At 38.1% G+C, this 23,728-nt stretch overlaps 1 protein-coding gene across 1 annotated transcript; it reads right to left on the bottom strand.

Moving 5' to 3' along the window:
* Positions 1–23,080, bottom strand: atp6ap1la (ATPase H+ transporting accessory protein 1 like a). Its single transcript, XM_072281017.1, has 9 exons — positions 22,889–23,080; positions 19,719–19,781; positions 17,200–17,393; positions 15,021–15,061; positions 12,575–12,657; positions 10,301–10,542; positions 8,584–8,634; positions 2,193–2,436; positions 1–549 (listed from the first exon to the last, which is right to left on the bottom strand). Exons 1-9 carry the CDS (start codon positions 23,078–23,080, stop codon positions 325–327), a joined length of 1,335 nt encoding a protein of 444 aa, XP_072137118.1. The 3' UTR covers positions 1–324.
* Between the last annotated feature and the right edge of the window lie 648 nt (positions 23,081–23,728).

Here is a 23,728-nt window from a genome sequence, read left to right as displayed (position 1 = left end):
CTAAAATACACTTACAAAACTTTATTTTGAATTTTTCATGACTTTTCACTACCCTCGTCAATGAAAGTTCCTTATAGGTGTCAGGACAATTAGAAATACAATGAAGGATTAACCAGCATGCAGACAAATGTTAAAACGTCTCCCAATTTAAGGTGAACATTTCCTTCATGACTGGTCCGGCCCACTGCAAAGATGTCAAGATAGAAAGCTAAAATATTTGGTGGGGAGCTTGAACTCCTCTTGTTGTTGAAAAATTGCTCAATTTTGTTTTATCTAATGTTAACGCAAGATACTTAACATTCTATGCAGTAATTGCACTGGTAATTATTCTTCAAAATCAGCTTCTTCCGGTGTAGGGTTGTATACGGTGTTTTTAGATTCATTGTACTCTCCCATTCGTTTTAAGTGGACCAACATATACCCTGTATAAGCAAGGACCAGCACGAGTATGAGAGAAGTTACAAGCCCCATCAGGACAGCAGGGGTGAAGAAGGAGACACAGTCTCGGGCAGAGGCAAACTGTCCTGCGTTAATATTAAATCCTTGAATCTGCAGAGATAACAGAAAGAAAAGAGAATTATTTTTATGCTGTTACACTTACTATAAATTATTGATTCTACACTAAACTTTTATATGTTACCATCAATAAATTTTTTCATATGTGGAACAACGTACTTTGGGGTTCTAACATTTAACTCATTTATCCTTTGGGGGCACTCCTCTGTTTTTGTGGATGGTTGCGAAGAAAAAGCATTTCAGTATGTATATTGTATACATTTCTCTGACATTAAATGTACCTTTGAAACTGAAATTATCTACAAAATTTCTATGTTAGACTGTAGCTCCGCCCAGAGCATTTGCCTGTTCTTTCGTGGGTGTAAAGTCAGCCGTCAAAGTTGTCAAGATTTTCTGACAGTTAAAAATTTAGTATTTCTTTTTTTTTTGTTATTTTAAACTTATTTCACTCTTACTTTTAAAAAATTACTAAAAACACAAGATATTTTAAAGTAACAAATTAACAAATTCTTGCATTTCTTCTTACTCAAAAGCTTTAAAATACCCCTTTAAAAGATGGGCTTGTATGTTAGAGGGCAGGGAATCACAGCAAACTCCAGCTCTACCATTTGTTCTCCATGTAAAGTTCAGAAAGTAGATAATCAGCCAGCACATTCATAAGTACTGAATTCATTTAGAAATACTGAACATGTTAGCATTTAAGAAGGTTTTTTTAATATTCAGCTCTAAAGAGCAGTAAATAAAATGCCTGTATACAAGACAAATGGATAATTTATACATGATGATATGAATTTTGAATTGAAAGCCTTCATGAGAAGAAACTACTATAGATCGGGAGGTAAGAGATTTATGGGGAAATCAATTTTTGCTGATGAAATTACTGGAGATGTAATGAAAATTATGGATAATAAAGAAAGAAAAGGCCAAGAAAGAGAGTAGAGCATTCTGGAGATAATGGCGGCACTGAGTTTCAAAAGTTGGAGAGGACAAGGATAAATGATACGGCTACATAGAAAACAGTATCTTTGAGGAACACTCACAACACGCTGGAGGAACTCAGCGGGTTGAGCAGCATCCATGGAAATTATGAGTTGACGTTTCAGGCCGGAACCCTTCGTCAGGACTGAAGAGGGAAGGGGTAGGGGCCCTATAAAGAAGGTGGGGGAGGGTGGGAAGGAGAAGGCTGGTAGGTACCAGGTGAAAAACCAGTAAGGGGAAAGATAAAGGAGTGGGGGAGGGGAGGCAGGGAGGTGATAGGTAGGAAAGGTGAAGGTGGAATAGGGGAAAACACAATGGGTAGTAGAAGGAGGCGGAACCATAGGGGAGGTGATAGGCAGCTGGGGGAGGGGCAGAGTGACATAGGGATAGGGGAAGGGAGGAGGAGGGAATTACCAGAAGTTGGAGAATTCTATGTTCATACCAAGGGGCTGGAGACTACCTAGACGGTATATGAGGTGTTGCTCCTCCAACCTGAGTTTAGCCTCATCATGGCAGTAGAGGAGGCCATGTATGGACATATCTGAATGGGAGTGGGAAGCAGAGTTGAAGTGGGTGGCAACCGGGAGATCCTGTCTGTTGTGGTGGACGGAGCCAATATGTCCAGACATCTTGAGAGTTTTTGAAGAAAGTCTGTCATGGATTTCCATTACTGAAGGACTTTGCTGATTAACTATTACCTGAAGCTGCACGAAGGTGATATGCCAAGACCCTGTGGCATTGTCCCTGGTTCTGGGTACCAGCAATGCTTCATATTTCTGCAGACTACTGATATAGTGACAGTGGTATGAATTAGTAACTGGAGCGTAGATTTCACTTGCATTAAAAGATGCTTGTAATGCATTGTCGTAGAAGATCTGCACAAAATCCAGGCTAAACCAGTTCTGAAGAGAGATCCTATGATAAGTACTTTTCATTATAAACCTGTGAGTAGGTAACAGAAAGACCAGAGTTTAGGACAAGATGACATAATTTGGAATATTAATTTAATTAATATCCGCAGCATTAATAGGATTGAGTAATCAGTGTAACTGGTGCAATTAATAGTCATGTTAGTTATGGAAAATACCATTGTTTCTTTGATGCAAACTGTTACATCAAAATTGAAGAATTATACCTTAAAAATGGTAACATTCAGATCCTGCTGTATATAAAAGATGGGCTGAAATTAAAGCTAAATATGATTTTTATTAACATACCCTATTGAAACTCAACTTTTAAAGGATAAAAGCCAATTTTATATCCATGGGGATAAAACAGGTAAATTATTGGCTAACCAAATCAAACCTTCTAGTGCTAAATGACAGGTTAAAGAAATTTATAAAGCTAACAGTATTAGGACAACTGATCATTTAGAAATAAATGATACTTTTAGACAATATTATTCAAAACTTTATAGCTCTGATCTTCTTAAAGATAATACTGTAATGGATAACTTTTTAGACCAAATAAATATCCCTACGCTTTCTGTTGATGACCGAAAACAGTTGGATCAATGTATTTCTCACGAAGAAATAGCCGAAGCTGTACGTTTGTTGCATTCAGGGAAAGGTCCAGGTCCTGATGGATTTTCTGGAGAATTTTATAAGCCTTTTTCTTCTTTGCTCATACCCCATTTATGTTCAGTTTTTTCAAATTCTTTTAAGTTAAGTAGGTTACCGCAATCCTTTTATGAAGCTTCTATTTCGCTTATCCTTAAAAAGATTAAGAGTCCAACTAAATGTTTTTCATATAGACCAATTTCTTTACTTAATGTTGATGCTAAAATTTTATCTAAAGTTCTGGCCCGTAGGATGGAAAATATCTTACCATCTGTCAGTTCTGACAATCGGACTGGCTTTATTAAAAATCGATATTCTCATTTTAATATTTGTCGATTATTAAATGTTATTTATTCTCCTTCTAAGGAATTATTGGAGTGTGTGATATCCTTAGACACTGAGAAGGCTTTTGATCGGGTTGAATGGCATTATTTATTTAAAATTTTAGAAAAATTTAATTTTTGGTCCAACTTTATTCAATGGATTAAACTACTGTATTTATCCCATTTTGCTCGGGTTCTTACTAATTCTCAGAATTCTAAACCATTCAAACGTCAACGTGGAACCAGACAAGGTTGCCCTTTGAGTCCTTTGCTCTTTGACCTGGCTTTAGAACCTTTAGCTATTGCTTTTCAAAAATCTAACGATATCACTGGTAAGTTTCACTTTATGCGGATGATTTATTGCTTTACATTTCTAATGTCGAAACTTCATTACCTTCTGTGCTTTCTTTACTATCTTGTTTTAGTCAAATTTCTGGATACAACCTGAACCTACACAGAGTGAACTTTTTCCTTTGAATAATTTGCCATTAACTGATATTAACCTTCCTTTTAAAATCGTAAGAAACCAATTCACTTATTTGGGTGTAAAAATTACTAAGAATTATAAATGCTTATTTAAAGAAAATTTTCTTACTTTATTAAATTATATAAAAAGAACATTATCAAATTGGTCGTTATCATTGATTGGCTGAATTAATTCTATTAAAATGAATGTTTTAACTAAATTTATATACCTCTTTCAGGCATTATCCATTCTTATTCCTAAATCCTTTTTTTCTCCTACATATGGAAAAATAAACGTCCTCGACTGAATAAAGTCCATCTCCAGAAAGTTAAAAAAAAATGGAGGTTTAGCCTTACCAAATTTTAGGTTTTATTACTGGGCAGCTAATATATGGAATCTCACGTTTTGGTTATACTATATTAACCACAAGGACTGTCTGGGTGGGTTTCTTTAGAAGCTAACTCCATAAATTTTCTATTATCTCCCTACTGGGATCTTCATTTCCTTTATCCTTAAGTAAGATAACTGAAAATGTGGTTGTCAAACATACTTTTAAGGATTTGGATACAATTTAGAAAACACTTTGTTTATTGAGATTCTCCCTTTCTGGTCCCATTTTTTTAAATTATTTTTTTAAGCTTTCTATGACTGATGTAGTCTTTAAGCATTGGGAAGGATTGGTCATTAGATGTTTCCGGGATCTGTTTGTAGGAGGAAGTCTTTCTTCATTTGAACAATTGTCAACTAAATATAGTTTACCAAAAACCCATTTTTTTTGGTACTTACAAATTAGAGATTTTCTGCGATCTCAATTATATGCATTTCCTAATAGACCTGATAAGAATGTATTAGATGAAATTCTTAATATGAAACCATTCTATAACGGTTCAATATCCAATATTTATGATATGTTGTTGGGAATGAGAAATGATTCTTTAGACAAGAATAAAAATCTTTGGGAACAAGATTTACAGACCTCAAATTCTGAAGAAACTTGGAATGAGATTTTTAAATTGGTTAATACCTCATCGCTATGTGCTTGTCATTCTCTCCTACAATTTAAAGTGGTTCATGGGGCTTATATGACCAAGGATAAATTATCTCGTTTTTATAGAGATACATCTCTCTATTGTGATAGGTGTAACAATGGAGAAGCTTCATTTATTCATATGTTTTGGACTTGCCCAAGTCTTGGAAAATATTGGAAGGAAATAATTCAAACTTTTTCTGTACTCTTTTTTTTTTAATTTTATTTTTATTTGGATAAGGAATTCACAAGTATCATGTACTTTTTTCACACATATAACCTTTTCCTTCTTTTATATGTATAAAACTATAATTATTTATACATTCTTAAGTACACATTGAGATGATATAAAAGGAAATTAGACACAAATAGTAATTATGTACAGTGGTAATACTAATCTATTAGGCTAAGTAATGGTATTAGTTGTTAAGAAAAATAGTAATAATAGTTTCCATATATCTCTTCTGGACCATTTCTACTGGTCCAAAATGTTGTATGTAAGCCTATGTAACAACCTTTGTAGGTGTTTATATCCTAACTTGTTCATGCTTACTCCTGCCCCCAGACATAATTATCCACTCCCTATGTACTTATTTACTTAATTTTATCATTTTTTATCCCTTTCCCAAATCTTTTCCTTTACTTGTATTAATTCTGTATTTTCCAGAAGAAAACAAAAACAGTAAACATTTAGACTAGGGGTGCTTACGTTAGCAATATTACTGTGTTGATGAGAAGAGCAGTATAAATCATTAGGAGAGTCATCTAAAGTCTGCTCGCATTGGGGTTATATATTCAATCCATTTATTCCAGATTTGATAAAATTTTTCTTTTTGAATTCTCAGGGAGTAAGTCAACTTTTCCATTTTAAATATTTCCAAGATAATTTCGTGCCAATCTTCTAATGTGGGTGGTATTGGATTTAGCCACTTTCTAGTGATTGATTTCTTACTTGCCGCTAAGAGGACCTGCAGCAACTTTATATCTTCCTTCTGTTCAAGAAACAATACATACCCCAAATAGAGCGTCTCAAAGTTCAGAGGTATCTGGGACCTAAGTACCTTAACTAATGTTCTATGAATACCTTCCCAATATATACTTAATTTAGGGCAATCCCAGAAAATATGAAAATGATTTGCCTCCTTGGAGCCGCACCTTCTCCAACACGTCACGTTTGTATCTTTATATTTTTCCTGATATGGGGTCTTGAAGTATCTTATAATATTTTTCCAACAATGTTCTCTCCAAGTCAAAGAATTAGTCGAGGACCATTGAAAGCTGCATATTTTCCCCCAAGCCTCCTCTGAAAGTACCAACCCCGCTTCTTTCTCCCACTTCTCTTTAATATACAATGTGTTTTTCTGTACTCTTTAAAGTAAATTTTAAGCCTAATCCTTTGACTGCCCTATTTGGTATTGTTGGAAGGAAAGATATCATTTTAAAGACATCTGATTTGCACATTCTGGCTTTTATCTCTCTTATGGCTAGGAAGGCGCTTTTGTTTAAATGGAAGGATGCTGTTCCGCCTAATCGTGCTCAGTGGTTACAGGATGTTATGGCATGCCTAAATTTGGAAAAGATTCGTTGTTCAATTTCTGAATCTAACCAAGATTTTCAAAATTTGTGGAGGCCGTTTTTAATTATTTTTACAATCTTTGACTCTTTGTTAAAGTACAGAAGTTGGTTAATAGTATATTTTATTATCTGATAAGTTTCTTTTTTCTTTTTTTTTCCAAACAGCTTCAGCTTTGGTAGTGGGTGTAGATCTTTTATTTTTCTTAATAAAATTGTTTATACGGTATTCTAATATACGAACTAATTTAATCCATATGAATATAGAGTAAGGAGTTCGTTAATGTGATTCAATATACTGTATCTGGTATTATTATATTTTGTTTTTTGTTTTATAACATGTATTCTCTTGAACTCTGTATTCTTCTATGTATAGAAATCAAAATCAATAAAAATATTGAAAAAGAAAAAGAAAGAAAAATGGTAACATTTACATATTCAAGTCAGTTTTATTTATTTCATCTAAACAGATTCAGTCAGGATAAGTCAAATACACTAACCTAATGCAATGTTATATCGAATTTTTTCCCCTATGGTGGTGGCGTACATCCACCCCACCAATTCCACCAGTAAATTCTAGCCAGTAACTGACCCATGTGGATTTGGAATGTCCTAGGGTTGATTGTTAGTTTTAGGAGCTAATTTAGATGATCTCAGCAATTGAATCCAGTCCTTTGAAGTTATAAAGGGAAAAGTGGTAATGTTTTTTCTCCAGCAGGCTATGTAGCAGATACACGAAAGCATCAACAGTATTTCCTTAAGTTATCACCAATATTCACTATCAAGCATATCTATGAACAATGGCAACTTATGTGAGAATGTGGACCATGATCTACATTTGTAGAACTCAACAGAGCTAACTTTAAAAGAAGGAAGAGGAAGAAATTGTTGAGCATGATAAGGGTCATTGTGTGATTATTTATAGTATACTATATGTAATTAGATATGGATAACTGAAATATGTCATGGCATTTATAATATGGCTTTAATCACTCACTTTCCAAAAAACATCAGGTAAGATGTGAGTCATTTCAAAATCAAATTCACATGCACTATAGGGAAGCAACACACATCAAAGTTGCTGGTGAACGCAGCAGGCCAGGCAGCATCTCTTGGAAGAGGTACAGTCGACATTTTGGGCCGAGACCCTTCATCAGGACTAACTGAAAGAAGAGCTAGTAAGAGATTTGAAAGTGGGAGGGGAGGGGTAGATCCAAAATGATAGGAGAAGACAGGAGGGGGAGGGATGGAGCCAAGAGCTGGACAGTTGATTGGCAAAAGGGATATGAGAGGATCATGGGTCAGGAGGCCTAGGGAGAAAGAAAAGGGGGAGGGGGGAAAACCCAGAGGATGGGCAAGGGGTATAGTGAGAGGGACAGAGGGAGAAAAAAGAGAGAGAAAAAGAATGTGTGTATATAAATGAATAACAGATGGGGTACGAGGGGGAGGTGGGGCATTAGCGGAAGTTAGAGAAGTCAATGTTCATGCCATCAGGTTGGAGGCTACCCAGACACTTTGATGTGTGTTGCTTGAATTTCCAGCGTCTGCAGATTTCCTCGTGTTTGCACTATAGGGAAATCCATTCATTTCCAGCAAATGCAGAAGTACTTTCTTGTGTCAGAAGTGAATATACATCTAAGAGTCAAATGTACTTTCCTTGTACCCCGGCACCATTCATACTGATAGAGTAAACATTATGACAAAATAAACATAGATCCACTTTACAATGACCAAGAGAAAAACTCTATAAATGCAATTATTACTAATTTGTTTAAATATGTATGTTTATATGTCCTCTTATCTAATTCTTCCATTCCCATTTATCATATCCTGATGAGTCGCTGGGTGTCCAAAGTGCTAAAAAAAATCCTTGAAATGTAATTTGGACTAAGGTAATTTACAGAACATTATTGCAATAGATCCTTCTAAATTCATTATCAGTAACATGGATTGAGCAAAAAGGCATCTTTCCACAACTCTGTTTATTTTACACATATGCATGCTACCTTAAAATTAGTTTTATGACATGTTAATTGAAACAAAATGATAGTACACTGAATAATATAATATGTTAATTTCAGCCTAAATTCATTTGATTCTGAAACAAATCTAAGAGTATTATGCTTCAAGTAATATACATACCTGATAACAAGTCGCTTCAGTTTTCCAACATCACCATAATTCAGTAAAAGCCTGGGTGCATAAAATTGAACAACATGATATTTACTGATAGCTTTGGAATACTGATTAGATGTTGTAAATAATTATTAAGTTAATTAATTTAGGTAAATAATGTGACATTTTCCATGATTTGCATTTGTTATCAATATCAAGCAATAAAACACCAGGTATTCCTTTCACTACTTAGCTCTCCCATCAGTCTTTGCATCCAATTTTCCAATCTTTATTCAAATAGAATGAATCAGCTTGATTTGTTACAGCTGTGCGTGCTTTCAAATTATTCATAGTTCAAGTGCTATCTGCAAATTCACCGAAGATACCACTGTTGGTGGAATCTTAGATGGCAATGACTACAGGAGGGAGATAGAACATCTGGTTGAGTGGTGTCACAGCAACAATCTTGTGCTCAACATCAGCAAGAACAAAGAATTGATTAAGGACTTCGGGAAGGAGAATTTGGGAAAACACACACCACTCTTCGCTGAGGGGTCAGTTGTAAGTTCCTGGGCCCAACACATGATGCAATCACGAAGAAGGTGCAATGGTGGCTCGAATTTGTTTGGAATTTGAGGAGATTTGGTATGTCACCAAAACCTCTTAGATGTACGGTGGAGAGCTGCATCACGGCCTGTATGGAGGCTCCAATGCACAAGATCACAAGAAGCTGCAGAGGGTTTATGGTCTTGGCCAGCTCCATCATAGTCACAATCCTCCCCACTGTTGAGAATATCTTCAAGAGGTGGTGCCTCGGGAAGGCAGCATCCATCCCTAAGGGCCCTCAGCACTCAGGACATGCCCTCTTCCCATTAGCACCATCAAGGAGAAGGTACACGATCCTGAAGACCCACACTCAACAATTTAGGAACAGCTTCTTTCCTTCTGCTATCAGAGTTCTTAAAGGTCCATGAGTGTTCCCTCATTAATCTTCTTTGCACTATTTATTTTTGTAATTTATAGATTTTTGTGTTTTTGTCCTGTACTGCTGCCTCAGAACAAAAAGTTTTCTATCATAAGTTGGACGTAATAATTCTCATTCTTTTAAACTACTTTTAAAAGCTCACTAGCTTTTAAAATAAAACTAATCGTTATCCAAATCTCCTGGATTGCATACAATGCCAAAACTAGATCTCGCTAGCGATCATGTTTATTTTCCATTTCAAATCTAAGTATTCTGTTGTCAAACTTTCAGACTGTGAGATATTGCAAATTGATTTACATTTGCAATATCTCACAGCCTGAAAGTTTGACAAATTTCACAACTTGCCAAGATCTATAGAATAAAATTTAGATGTAAATAAGAAATTCATAAAAGAAAATATATTGCTTCAGAAAACCCTTATAATCAAATCAGTATGGAAATCTGAAAATTAATAATTTATAACATTCTAAGATAAAGAGGTAAAATGATTTTTCAGGCAATTACAATTATATACTCAAAAACTGAGCAATAGGCAATTTCATGCCTGTACCAAGAACTACCATGACTATTTAAACCATTATGTCAATAAAAATAAAATTATCTTTCTTCATTCATATTATTAAAACCTCTGTGATCAGATATCATAATAAGGTGTTAAGTGTCTCTATAACCATATGTTTAAAAAGGTTTAATGTCTAGGAAAACATTCTTAATTCAGTGCAAGTTGCCAAAGGTAAAGTGTAACTTATCACATCTTACGTGGCATGATCTGCAGAACATGTTGAATTCCTTGTATTAACTTTAGCAGTGTTCCCAAATGTTTTGTTAGTCAAATCGATCTCTGGCTGGTCTCCAAATCTAATTGTTATCTTTTTGGCAGTGAAGAGAATGCATGTTTTTTCACCATCTGTAACATTTATTGGTGAGTACTGGTTCCAATTTGGGATTTGCAGAAGCTTCCTACCAAAGCTCATGACATCACTGAAAGAATGTCCAGCCACCTATAAAATAGTGATTTCTGAACTTAATTTCCAGCAATAGATATTAAAATCACTATTGAATTAAACTTGTTCATTGTTTCAACAAAAGAGTTCAAGGTTTAAAACTGCTAGAGATAATTTATTAAATATATGGTAAAGACTGCACAAATATTGATATGGATACAAGTCCCGTGGATGTTGGACAAACTGTCTGAGAGAAACTCTACTGTGGCCTTTTCACCGCCAAAGTAAATACTGTTTGAGGTTTCATAACAGAGGTATTAGATTCTCAAAATTTCAATGCACCTTATCCACTACTGACGACATACATTACACATTGCATAGAATTAGGTGGACATTTCAACACAATATTGAAATTACCAATATTTCTCTGTCATGTTAAATCAAAGGAAGCACATGCTGCATACAACTAGATGGCAGTCAGCAGATAAATATTTGTTAATGTCTTCATCGAAAAAATGTTGTCCAGGAGACTAAGCACTGTAATGATTTATGTCTCAGAGAAGCAAATTAATTTCATTATGTGAGGTTAAGAATACTAACATTTTGCTATCAATTTAAGCAGGGGCAAGACCTTCAAAGATCAGATTGACACTCTACGCTGGTATAAAGCTGATAATCCGGCACATTTGGTGATTTCGGCGATGCCAGATTGGCAGATTTTCTGGATGTTACTTTTATTAATACTTCAAGACTTCTAATTCACTTTTTAAAAATATTATACACAGTAGGACAATGGATTTTCCAGTGAACAAGATGAGTTGAAAGGGAGTATGGAAGCAGAGACCCTGTTGTTTGCACAGATATGTGTGAACTGAGGCCCTGTTCTGTGGGGTGGAAGGAAGGAGCAGGAAATGTGGGCTTGAGTGTGTTGGGGGGCGGGGAACTGTTGCATGGGGGATAGAAAGGGAAGAGAGGAACCATGGTCCCATTGTGTAAAAGGGATTGGAAGAACCAAGGCTCTGGCAAGTGGAAAGGGAGGGTAGGAACTGGGACTCCAATGTGCCACCTGGAACACAAGAAATGGTGTGTTAGAGGAAGTTAACAACCAGGGCCCTGAAAGTGAGTGTGGGAATCAGCCCCTGATAAGAGCAAAGGGAGTATGGCAAACATTATTAGTGAGCTAGATGCCGAGCTATTAGGACTTCCAAATAGTTGGATAGTGGTTTTACTTCTAATATCTGTAGTTTTAAAAGATTGTTGCAAATCACTAGAAGATACAACATTCTCAGGCTTCTAAAATGGGCAACAGAAATGCCTCGTCTTTGGATTTTTCCTATGATATTGCAACTGTTCTAATCTGCAACCTGGTGATCATCCTCATCTGTTCTAAAATGTGGGTTTGTGCTTTGTAAGCACACAACTTTTAACACTTGCAAATTGTTCAGTGACAGATTTGCTAACTCTCTCTTCACCGGCCACCCCACCAACACCACCCGCAGCCCCCCCACCCCACCACCCTTGCCTTCGCTTCCATAGTTTCTTGGTGATTGAGTTGAGTAACAGTTTATTCACCAAGTGGGATAAGTCCTCTTCTTGTTACTACCATCAGGGAGGAGTTACATGAGCCTGAAGACCCTCACTCAATAATTCAGAAACAGCTTCTTCCCCTCTAATTCTGAACGGTCCATGAACACTACCTCATTATTACTTTAGTTACATTCTTTATATAGTTTGTAATTTATAAAAAAAAATGTCTTTGCACAGTACTGCTGCTGAAAAAACAAATTTCATATCATATAAGGCGGTGATAATAAACCTGATTCTGGTCCTGTTTTGGGCCAGTGGGCTCAAAGACTAACTATAAGGAGGCACGAAGAAGCAGACTAGAGAATTAGGTATCTTTCCTCTCCCCATTCTCCTACTGGACGGGTAGATGAGGAGTTCTGAGCTCAGCTATTTGTAACAGCATGTGAACCACAGGCATAAACAGACATGCAGACTATAATGAACATCAGAAATTTTAAGAACACATAATTATAAACAAACATTTGGAAAAGAAGAAAGGGGTAGTGGGTTAAATATTTTATACCTTGGAACTCCAGCCAGCCATGAAAATAGCTGTATAAGGGACCTCATTTGTTTTGAAAGTATTGACGACCAGTTTAATAACGTCTGTTTAAAAATAAAGCAAATTTTAAATTATATGACTAAAAACAGAATATGCTTTTTTCTGATATGACCTACCACATTACCACAATTAGACTACATATCTTTAGTGATCATATTCATAATTTTTATATGTAATTCATTCTACCTCTTTAGAGCAGTTTGAGATACAATAGCTAAGGGAAAAGGGTAAAGATGAGTTCCTCTCCAATGTCCTTGTCCTTAACTGCTGTGTTATTCTGCTTCAATTCCTGCCTCGCTGTTAAGGAGGGACGCAAATGATTAATTGCATTTTTAAAATTACGTTAATAATCATATGACTATTCTCCCAGATCACCAAACGGTAGCTCCATAGGAGAACACCATTGCCTGGGCCAGCGCATTCCTGACCTCCACACCTGCAGATTGAAACTCCAGGTTTCAGCACTGAGTCCAGGACTGAACACAAAAAGCATAAGTTAAATTGAGAGAATCAATTGAGAGACCCTGAGCTTTGTGTCAGTCATGGCTGTTGCATGTAACAGGGCCACAGAGGATAACAAAGATAGAAAAGATAACTGAAGATCAATGATTATTGTTTATATTTTTACTAATTTGTATTAATGTTCTTATTTAATTTGCATCAGTCAAATTTTTTTGGGATATTAAACTGGCTGCATCACAGACTGGTACGGAAATACTAATACCCCTGAACAAAAAATCCTGCCAAAAGTAGTGGATATGGCCCAGTCCATCACGGGTAAAGCCCTCCCCACTATTCAGCACATCTACACTGAGCATTGTCGCAAGAAACCCGCATCCACCACCCAGGGCATGCTCTCTTCTCACTGTTGCCATCAGGGAGAAGCTGCAGGAGTCTCTGGACTCACACCACCAGGTTCAGGAACAGTTATTACCCTTAACCATCAGGCTCTTGAACCAAAATGGATAACTTCACTCAACTTCACTTACCCCATCACTGAACTATTCCCACAAGCTATGGACTCACTTTCAAGGACTACTCATCTCATGTTCTTGATATTTATTGTTTATTTATTTATTATTAATATTTCCTTCTTTTCTTTCTTTTTGCATTTGCACATTTTGTTATCTTTTGCATTCTAGTTGTCTGCTATGGTCTTTCACTGATTCTATTATGACTATTGGACTTACTGAGTATGCAGGCATGAAAATGAATCAGGGTTGTATATGGTGACATACACTTTGATAATAAATTAACTTTGAAATAATCATTTATTAATATTTTTGCTTTTGTTTGTTTTTAAAGACATTTTAATTATTTAAGTATATTTCAACTCTTTTTTAAATGTTTCTGATTATCATTAGAAACATTTGAAAAGCCCTTTAAGAGCAGTGAGCAGTGAAGGCTACCAAGGCAGTGTAGAGTAGGGCATCAGGATGTGTTGTCTAAGTCCCATTGGCTACTTGCAGACCACTCCGCTTCATGGAATAGCCACAATGAGGAGAACTGAGAAAGGTTAATGAATAGTGGGGGTCATGCAGTGAGGTGGGGTGAGGGGGAGCAGGAGATGAATGCATTTATGGGTAATAATGTGCACAACCCAGTCCATTTTTATATGAAGAGGATGATCTAATTCCAAATGTGTTATAAAGTTGTATCTGGTCTATTTCTATACTCTGCTGTATAACTGATCAGACCTCCAATAACTGACAACATTACCAAACGAGGACTGAGCACTCCAGGTCAATTACAACTCCCACCAAGCCACAGCCAAAACTTTGAATTCCAAACCAGACAGGAGTAGGTTGTGCCCTGATGTCTACACCTTGGGGAAGTGATTCAGCAGCACCTACTGTCATACCACCAAAGCCAGCCCATTAACATTGTGTCTCAGCGAGCATTTGATGCCTTCAGGAAAGAGAGAAAAGATTATATGTGGAAAAATTAAAGGGAAAAATTCGAACCATGGCTTCTTTTTTAGTAAATTTCTGAATATTTTAAAATATCAGTTCTCTGGCCATCTTAATCTAAAAAGTTTCTATTTCTGAAAAGAGGTGGAAAGTGTTTGCTTTATCTATAGAATTCAGCTGATTCTATATAAAACAAACATAAAGCAAGTATGCTAAAAGAAAGGCAATTATTAACGTTTTGGACATTTTCAATCGTTGTACACCAATAATGCACCCTGCTATTTGGCTATCTGGTTGCCAAAAATTATTGGATAATTTTTCTGTCTACAATTTTAATAGCATTAAATTATCAAACAAATAAAAGCTTACAAAAGCAATAGACTGGACACCTGAAGTAAATGCTAAACACTGTGAAATTATGAGCTGCTCTGCTACAGGCTAAAGTGAGAAAGCAATGTGAATATTTTGGGTTGTTCACCTTTCATTAGAAAGCTTACCATCATCGGCTAGGACTTTGATATCTGCTGTCACTGCAGATCTGGAAGAAGAATATTGTGTTTAATCAGTATAAACAATTATATAAATTTAACACCTATTATCCCAAATTTGATAATTAGAGACAAGAAAATTAATTACTTCAAAATAAACAATGTAAGAACATGCTCTATCGACAAAGAGTGATAAAAATCTATATCTGGAATCACCAGTTTGTGTGCTCATTAATCTTGTAACAGAAGTTTCCAGTACACTGTCTCTACGATTGGATTGAGACAGAAGCTGTAACTTCTGCCCTCCGGTCTATGTAGTGAAATGTGAAACCCTTGGGCTAGAATACTGTGTCCGGAATGAACTGTGTCTCAGTGAAGCAGAGTACACAGCAATCCCTGATGTCCCTGATCTTTCTCTGAGGTCTTCAATTTTACTTTCCAGGGATTGTACAATAGTCAAGAGGATGGTAGGGAGAGAGGGTCTCAGTGCCCCCTGTTTCGGTTTTACTGGCAACCCACTTTGGCAAACTCGGTTTCTCAGCTTCGCCGGACAATGGAGACTTCTGCTACATTCCCTCGCTGGGTTGTCTGCAATCTCAACTGTGCTGACTTTAAAGACTGATAATGCCGACAGGCTAGTCCAGTGGCGTCATATCAACAACTTTGCACTCAACGTCAGCAACTGATTGTGGACTTCAGGAAGGGGACATAGAGAGAACACACACTCATTGAGGGTTCAGCCATAGAAAGGGCGAATAACTTCAAGTACAGTACCTGGGCATCAACATCTTAGAGGATACAACCATGCTGAAGAGGTGGCTATACTGAACTGGGAGTTTGAGGAGATTTGGGATGTCCCTAAAGACTCTAGTAAATTCCTACAGATGTACTGTGGAGAGCATTCTAACTGGTTGCATCACCGTTTGGCACAGAGATGCCAATGCACAGGATCATAAGACTTCAGATGTTATAGACTCAGCCACCTCTAACACAAGCACAAGCCTCCCCTCCAACAAGGCTATCTTTAGAAGGCAGTGCCTCAAGAGGCAGCATCCATCATTAAGGACCTTCACCACCCAGGACATATCATCTGTGAGCCTGCAGACCCACACTCAGTGTTTTAGGATCAGCTTCTTCCCCTCAGCCATTCGAGTTCTGAATGGTCCATGATCCCCTAAATACTACCTCACTATTCCTGTTTTGCACTAACTATCTATCTAGCAATCTATTACTATAACTTACAGTAATTCAATATGTCTGCTCTGTACTGCTAGCCCAAAACAACTTTCATGAGCTAATGCCAGTGAAAATAATTGTGATTCTGATCGTATATGAGAGGTGAAGTTATGGAGGTGGGAGTCGGGGGCCCTGGTGATAGAGAGGAAGCTGACTTCAGAATCAAATTGGATATCAAACCGCAAGCAATATGGTTCAGTATCCGGCTGGAAATGATCAGAGGGAGGAAAACAATGGGTAAAACAGCTTTAATTTTCCCCAATGTTAACATCGCTTAGCATTCTACCAGATAAAAGTTTCAAATTACTGTTTCAGAAGATTCAAAATACATTTTCTCTCTGGGGGAGGTGGGGGAATGGGGTGTCGTCTAGACATTGAACAAAGATTGCCAACGAATCTGATGCCAATCTCCTGAACTTGTCAGCCACTGTCACTAATCAGCTCATTGTCACTGGACTGGGGAGATGGGGTGGGGGTGGAAGACAGGGTTGGGGGGGGAAGGGGCAGCATTGCCTGTGTGGTCACCCCGGCACTCAGCCGTGACTCGGGACAGTGGATGCTTTGCCCGTTGTGAGGAAACTTCTGGCAATCAAGGAATGGATTCCAGACAAGCAACATGGTAAATCAGGAATTACAGAGAGGTAGTTCTCAGCACCAACAGTGTACATGTCACGTCCTTGGATAATGCTGCACATTTATGAGAAATAGAAGAGGGTTAAAGATAAACCCCTGTCAAAATCCAGAGCTACCAGTGTACGACAGGATGCAAAATCATTGCAGTTGGTTCACTTGCTATAAGTAGATGTGAAATAGTGCTGAAGCTTCAGTTGTCATCTTCAAGACCAGAGGGAAGAAAATTGTTGCAGCACAGGAAGAATCAAAATACTGTAAACTCATTTCATTTAGTTCTAACCCAACTCATGCCCATTGTGCATTTAGAAATTTACATTACCTGTACGTTAACGGTAATTTCACTATTAGTAATAACGGTTTAGTGCCGTTCATTTCTGGATTCCAAAATGGTAATTGATTTACATATACTGAATATCCTCCAAGCTTCTCGTGCATGTATTCAGGGAGCCGATACGTCCAACGCTGGCTTACGGCTGGTAGGACAATCGAAGATGGAGCAGAATCCAGAATATTCTACAAACAAAAAAATGAGCTTGAATTTATAAAGTTATATCGTTTCTTTATTGACAATCATTTTTTAATTACTTTTGTATGTAATTGTAGATACTTCTTGAATATATTACCATTGATCTTGTAACCTAGAGTCTTTGGCTAACAATCCTCATACCCAAACAAGAGATTCTACAGATGCTGGAAATCTTGAGCAACAGACACAGAGTGCCAGGGGAACTCAGCAGGTCAGGCAGCGTCTGCGGAGGGGAATAAACAGTTGATGTTTTGGGTCGAGACCCTTATTCAGGACTCTGGAAAATTAACATTGGGAGATCTTTTAAACTGTAAAAGTTAAGTTTTTTTAACACTTCATTATTTATTTATTTATCTATCTATCATCCTTAATCGTATATGTTGGTTAAAAGATATGTATAATAATTTAGATATAATTTATAATTCCTGTTGAAAAATATTGCACTGTGCAAGTTTCAGTGCAGATACTTCTATCTAACTGGCTGAAGAATTTCCTCATACTTTTCAAATGACAGATGCCACAGAGACCACGTAATAACTTAGGAAAACTAGGAATTGTCACTCAAAATTGAGTACGCAAGGCAAACTGTGAAAACTTCTCCTGGCACTCTCAGCAGAAATAGTCAGAAAATATGTAGAAATCACCCAATATAACCATACCTCAACTGTATTTTAATGAATGGCACCAAAAACACATACGATTGTTAAGAAAGAATAATTATTAAAAGTGGAGAGAGAGGGGAAGCTAGTTCTGCGGTTCATAGAAATGAATATATGTATATATGTTGGAACTCTGCATTTGATCATTTGAATAGAGCTCATTTATATGTGCAGGCTTCTGTGAGCAAGGTGTTTGTAACCTGGGTATAGCCTGTATGTAACTATTTGACCACAATCTTGTCCAGACATAACTGCAGGAGTACTTTGGTGCAGTGTCCAAGGGGCAACCATCTTTACAGACCTTCCTTTCGCCCATTCTTTCATCCTTAAGATCAGAAATGGCATGTTGTTCACCGTCCTATTACATTCGCAACTCCTCAGAAAACTTAGCACATGGCAGTCAGGTACAGATTGGTAAGAGACAAGTGACAATCATGCCATAAAATATCTAGGCAATTACCATCCGCAGTTGGACTTCGATGGGCAAACCATTGCTTCGATTCCCACTATCAACATCCTGGGAGTCTACAATAAGCAGTAACTTAGTCAGCCAGAGCAAATCAGAGGCTGCGCAAAATCAGTCATCTCCCCATTTTCATTATTTATAAGATACAGGAAGCCAGCTGGGGGTGTAGTGGCATCAGCACCAGACTTCGAGACGAGTCCTGGGTTTGAATCTGGCCGGATCCTTGCACACTTTCCATCTGTGCTGGGTTACTCTTCAAGCTACCAACTCGGCCTCGTAAAAAAAGACAAAATGCTAAAGAAACGGCAAACTTGCCACCTGATGCGCCACAAGGCGCGGAGGGGAACAACGATATCACAGACACAGGAAGGAGCATGGTAGAACACTTTCCACGTGCCTGAATGAATGAAAATCCAATAACACTCAAGTACTTTCAACAGTTTACAGGACCAACTGGTGCAATAATTGGTTTCTCATAAACCACACTAATTATTCATTCCTTCATCAGCAATGCGCCATTGGGGCTGTGCTCTACAAAGATGTCTAGTTATTCATCTGGGCTGATCCGACAGCACCTTCCAGACCTGTGACCTACAGCAGAGAAGGCTAAAGGGCTGCAGATGGACCACCATCCTGATTCAGATATATAATGTCATTGACGTAGTTACTTCATCATCAGGTCTTAGTCCTGCAACACTCCCATTGTAGAAGGGCCTTTATTGGGAGCAGTTTAGTACTTTTAGGAGTGATTCACCACCACCATGCAAGGGGCATACCTCAAGAATAAATTTAACCAAAAAAAATTCAATGAGAAGTTTGGGGAAGTGGAAAGGAAATAAGCATTACATTCTAGTTAATTATTCTCTGCTTAGCTACAGTGGAAGACATTCAATATTGTGAATTCAAAGCTTATGAATTATGGCCAGTATATTACTCATTGTGCATTTAATCAGTACTAAAAAATAAATTCCACATTTCCCAATAAATTGGTCCTTATAAAAGCAGTAATAAAATTAATTTCTGAGTTATTCGTTAAGCTCTGAATATTATTCACAATTTAATCTTTCCTTTCAGGTCCAGAGATGAAAACATATTACCTAAAAAAAATCTTGATCACTTCATGCTTTGTTGTAATAAATAAACCAAGTAAATTTGATAATATGATCATGAAATAGGATCTATCATACCTGAATGTTAGAAAATGTGTGGGCCAAACTGGCATCAGAATTCATAATATCGTTGGTGTTCAGCTGAAAATACAAGGTTGAAATGTTGAAATAGAACATAGATTTTCATTTCTTTTTGAACATAAGCAATTAACTCGGTGTTCATAATTTGGTGCAAAATGTGCACTTTGAATGAATCATTTAGTTGATAAATATTAAATCAGTTATTACAATATAACTTGATTACTTTGGATACCAGGTGTAGAATGACATACATGTTTTAACACACAAGTCCACAACTGACAACACCAAAAAGCACCTTTGAATTAGAAAGTTAGATACGAAGTTTTGTGCAAAATTCTTAGATGTATATATAAAAAAGACAAATTTCATGACATATGTGAGTGATGATAAACCCGATTCTCTATGGGTCTCTATTGTGGACAGAGAGTGAGAAGGGGGGAATCATGGTTGGGAAAAAGGTGAGGGGAAGAGGGCGGGGGCAGGAAGCATCAGAGAGACATTCTGTAATGATCAAATAACCAATCATTTGGAATCAAAAGACATTGACTGTGGGTGTTGTACAATGAACCAGAATTGATTAGAAAGCTTAAAGTAAAAGAACCCCAAGGAGCAAGTGATCATAATAGATTACAGATTGATCGGGGCATCAAGGGATATGGTGAGAGGGCAGGTGTATGGGGTTGAATGGGTTCTGGGATCAGCGGTGATGAAATGGCAGAGTGGACTCGATGGGCTGAATGGCCTAATTCTGTTCCTTTGTCTTATGGCCTTATGAACTGGGGTCTCAGGGCGGGGTGTGTCTTCCTCCACTTCACTCCCTGCCCTGGCACGGCTTCTCTGCCACCTGTCCCATACCCCTCCGCCATTCCCAACATCCTTTGCTCCTGCCAGATTTACAAACTTGCTCTCTGCTCGATATTGACAAAGACAGCACTGTGCAAAAGTCTTAGGCACCCAACACGAGAGTGGTGAATCTGTGGAATCCTCTGCCACAGGAAACAGTTGAGGCCAGTTCATTGGCTATATTTAAGAGGGAGTTAGATATGGCCCTTGTGGCTAAAGGGATCAGGGGGTATTGGGGGAAGGCAGGTACAGGGTTCTGAGTTGGATGATCAGCCATGATCATACTGTATGGCGGTGCAGGCTCGAAGGGCTGAATGGCCTACTCCTGCACCTATTTTCTATGTTTCTATGTTTCTAACACCTTTTCACAGGATTATATGATTTCATATTTCAAAAAGGTTGACTGTTGTAAAGGTATTTTCAAGTAAGAAATATGCTTATTCCTTTGTGCCCAGTCTTTCATGAAATTAACTGTTGGTTTACCTACTGACAGCTCGTGTTTGTACGTAGCACTGGGAATTAGATGTGTTCTCTGTTTTTGTTTTCTAATTTCAAAACGCATCTGCATTGTCACAGGGAAGCATAAGGTGGGAATTAGTGGAACACATCCCATTCCTAGTTCAAAATTATAATTGTTGGAATTTTGTAGAAATATTTTATATTACATTTATTATTTCATTACAGCGTAATATTGATCAAATTATTAAAATCAACATTAAAATATTGTACACACACAAAATGCCGGCTTTCCAGCATCTGTAGATTTTTTTCTTGTTTGTGATTAAAATAGCGTGTTCTTCAATGTTTAAGTTTGTACTAATGAGGCTAAGTGTATAATCTTTTGTCATGATCCAGTCCGTGAAGTCCGCATTCTGGTTCACGGTCCGGCCTGTGGACTCAGTACTCTGGGTCTTCCAGCTGTCCCTCGTTTGGTTGAGTTAAGCATAGGCACCTGATTCCCATCTTGGGGCTTGGAATACAAGTAGCCTTGGGGTTGAGTGTGAGCTGCTGGTCTGTCTCATCAGTTCCCCTGGGAGTAACCTACTGGTGGAAGGCTAGTGTGGCCACTTGTCACCTTCAGGCCATGTTGGAGAACCATTGCTTCATGGAGCCTTGCTGTTGGTAGTTGGAACTGTCTTTGTGGTATGGATTTGGCTGTTTCCTGGGCCATCTGAGTGGTTGCCAGCTACTCTGAGCTAGGTAGGGATCCGGCTGCTTCTGTAGCCAGCTGAGGTTTCTGGCTGAACTGAGACTCAGAGCTTCCCTGGAGCAGAGATGGAACTCTGTTGTTCTCTGGTGTTTGTCTCTTCTTGTCCTTGCTTCTGTGGGGTAAGCCAGGCTGTTTTGCTGTTGCCCTGTGGGGCGATCTGTCTTGTCCTTGCCTCTGTTGAGTAAGTCTGGCTGTTCTGCTGTTACCTGATGGAGGAACCTGTCCCACCTTGGTGTGGAGATGAAGTTGAGTCCTGGCTTGTCTTAGGATAAGTCCTGGCTCTATGTCTATGTTGTGTCCTGTCTCATGTTAGTGTCATGTTAAAGATGAGTCCTGGCTTGTTGAAGGATAAGTCCCAGCCCTACATTGATGTTTGGTTCCCAGTCTGTCTCTAAGCTCCAAGAACACTAGCCTCCAGGATCCCAAGCCAAGCTCCAAGAACACAAGCCTGAAGTCCCCAGCCTCAAGCCTCAAGAGCAAAGACCCCAGCCTGTCTCCAAGCTCAGGCCTCTAGACCCCAGCCACATCCTGTCCTGAAGCCATGTTATGTCCTTGCCTGGTTCTGGGGTCTGAGCCAGAGGCAAGACCCAGGTTCTGGGTCCTTGTCCAGTCTTGGGCTCAGAGTCCAAGCCTTGTCTCCTAGTCCATGGTTCCTAGTCCTGGTCCTGCCTTCCCTAGCCCAACTCTGCGTTCTTGTCCCTGCTCCCGGTCTGAATCCCGTCACTTCCCTACTCTGGTCAAGTCCTGTTCCTTGCACTTCAGTGTCTGTGTCTTGCATTTGGGTCCGTTCCCAACGCCCCATTGTGACATCTTTGTTTTTTTAAACATATTGAATTATATTGAAGCCGTTATAAATTCAATATGTGTGTCTACATTCATTGGTATTGTTTCCGATTTTTACTGAAATCAAGAATTTGGAAGTATATTGTATCTTGGGGAGCAGAAAAACTATCACATTAAATAATTACAGATGTAACTAAAGTCTTAGCCCATCTGAAGCACAATGTACACATCTGAGCGCTATTATAAAAGAGTAACCTGACTTTGCTGCTTGAGGTGAGAAGAAAGACTCTGAAGGCTGGGAACATTTGGCCTTGGGAAGATGGTGTATCACCTCGAACACATTTGCTGAATTATGTAGGTAAATACGGGCGCCGCTGTAGTGTAGAGGTTTTAGCGCGACGCCGTTACAGCTGGGGCGTTGGAGTTCAATGCCGGCGTCCTCCGTAAGGACGTCTTCCCCGTGGCATGCAGGGGCTTTCTCCCACAGTACGAAGACCCACCGGTTGGTAGGTGAATTGGTCATTGTAAATTGTCCCCTGATTAGGTTAGAGTTAAATGTGTTGGATGCTGGCGGAGCAGTTCAAAGAGCCTATTCTGCGCTGTATCTCTTTTTTTAAAAAAGTACAGTATCTTGATTTATGGTTTTGAAATTTGAAGATGGATTTCAGAGAGATATTTCAGTACTATTTGAAAAGGGAAAGCAGAAAACGGTGAAGACGTTTGATATTTCAGGTCTTATTCCACAGATACTGCCTGACCTGATATCTTTTTTGTTTCAGTTTTTAAACTCGTGCATTTATATTTTAATGATATACCCCAAAGGCTACCGTAATGTTTGTTGTGGAACTGACTGCCAAGTGTTCTATAGGTCTAACTGCATCAGAAGGTGTGGGTAGATATTGCAGCATATAATCCTCAAGATTCTGGCTCTGGGAGTCGGACTGGCTATAAGCACGTACCTTCTTGCGCCTTTAAAGTATTGCAGCATGATACTTATTTCCTTTATTTAAACTAGCTTTAAAACAGTTTAACAATTTTTGTATCATTTACCGTGTCCAGCCAGAACAGTATCACTTTCTTCTGACTTCTGTTGAATACAGGATTGAGATACCAGGATAGTTCTGATACCTCTTTATTGTGCTCTCTGTGTCCATTCTCCACAGTTTTCCAC

Source organism: Mobula birostris, chromosome 16 (assembly GCF_030028105.1).
Source record: "Mobula birostris isolate sMobBir1 chromosome 16, sMobBir1.hap1, whole genome shotgun sequence".
Classification (NCBI taxonomy): Eukaryota; Metazoa; Chordata; class Chondrichthyes; order Myliobatiformes; family Myliobatidae; genus Mobula; species Mobula birostris.
Note: the sequence above shows the minus strand (reverse complement) of the source record. Positions and strands in the feature narration are given on the sequence as shown.

Excerpts from the sequence above, each read along its gene's own strand:
- atp6ap1la (XM_072281017.1), bottom strand. The coding sequence starts at position 23,080 with ATGACCAATTCACCTACCAACCGGTGGGTCTTCGTACTGTGGGAGAAA. Across the intron at positions 15,062-17,199 it reads AAATTACCGTTAACGTACAG|ATCTGCAGTGACAGCAGATA; the intron begins GTAATGTAAATT and ends TTCTTCTTCCAG. Across the intron at positions 10,543-12,574 it reads TGGCTGGCTGGAGTTCCAAG|GTGGCTGGACATTCTTTCAG; the intron begins GTATAAAATATT and ends ACTATTTTATAG.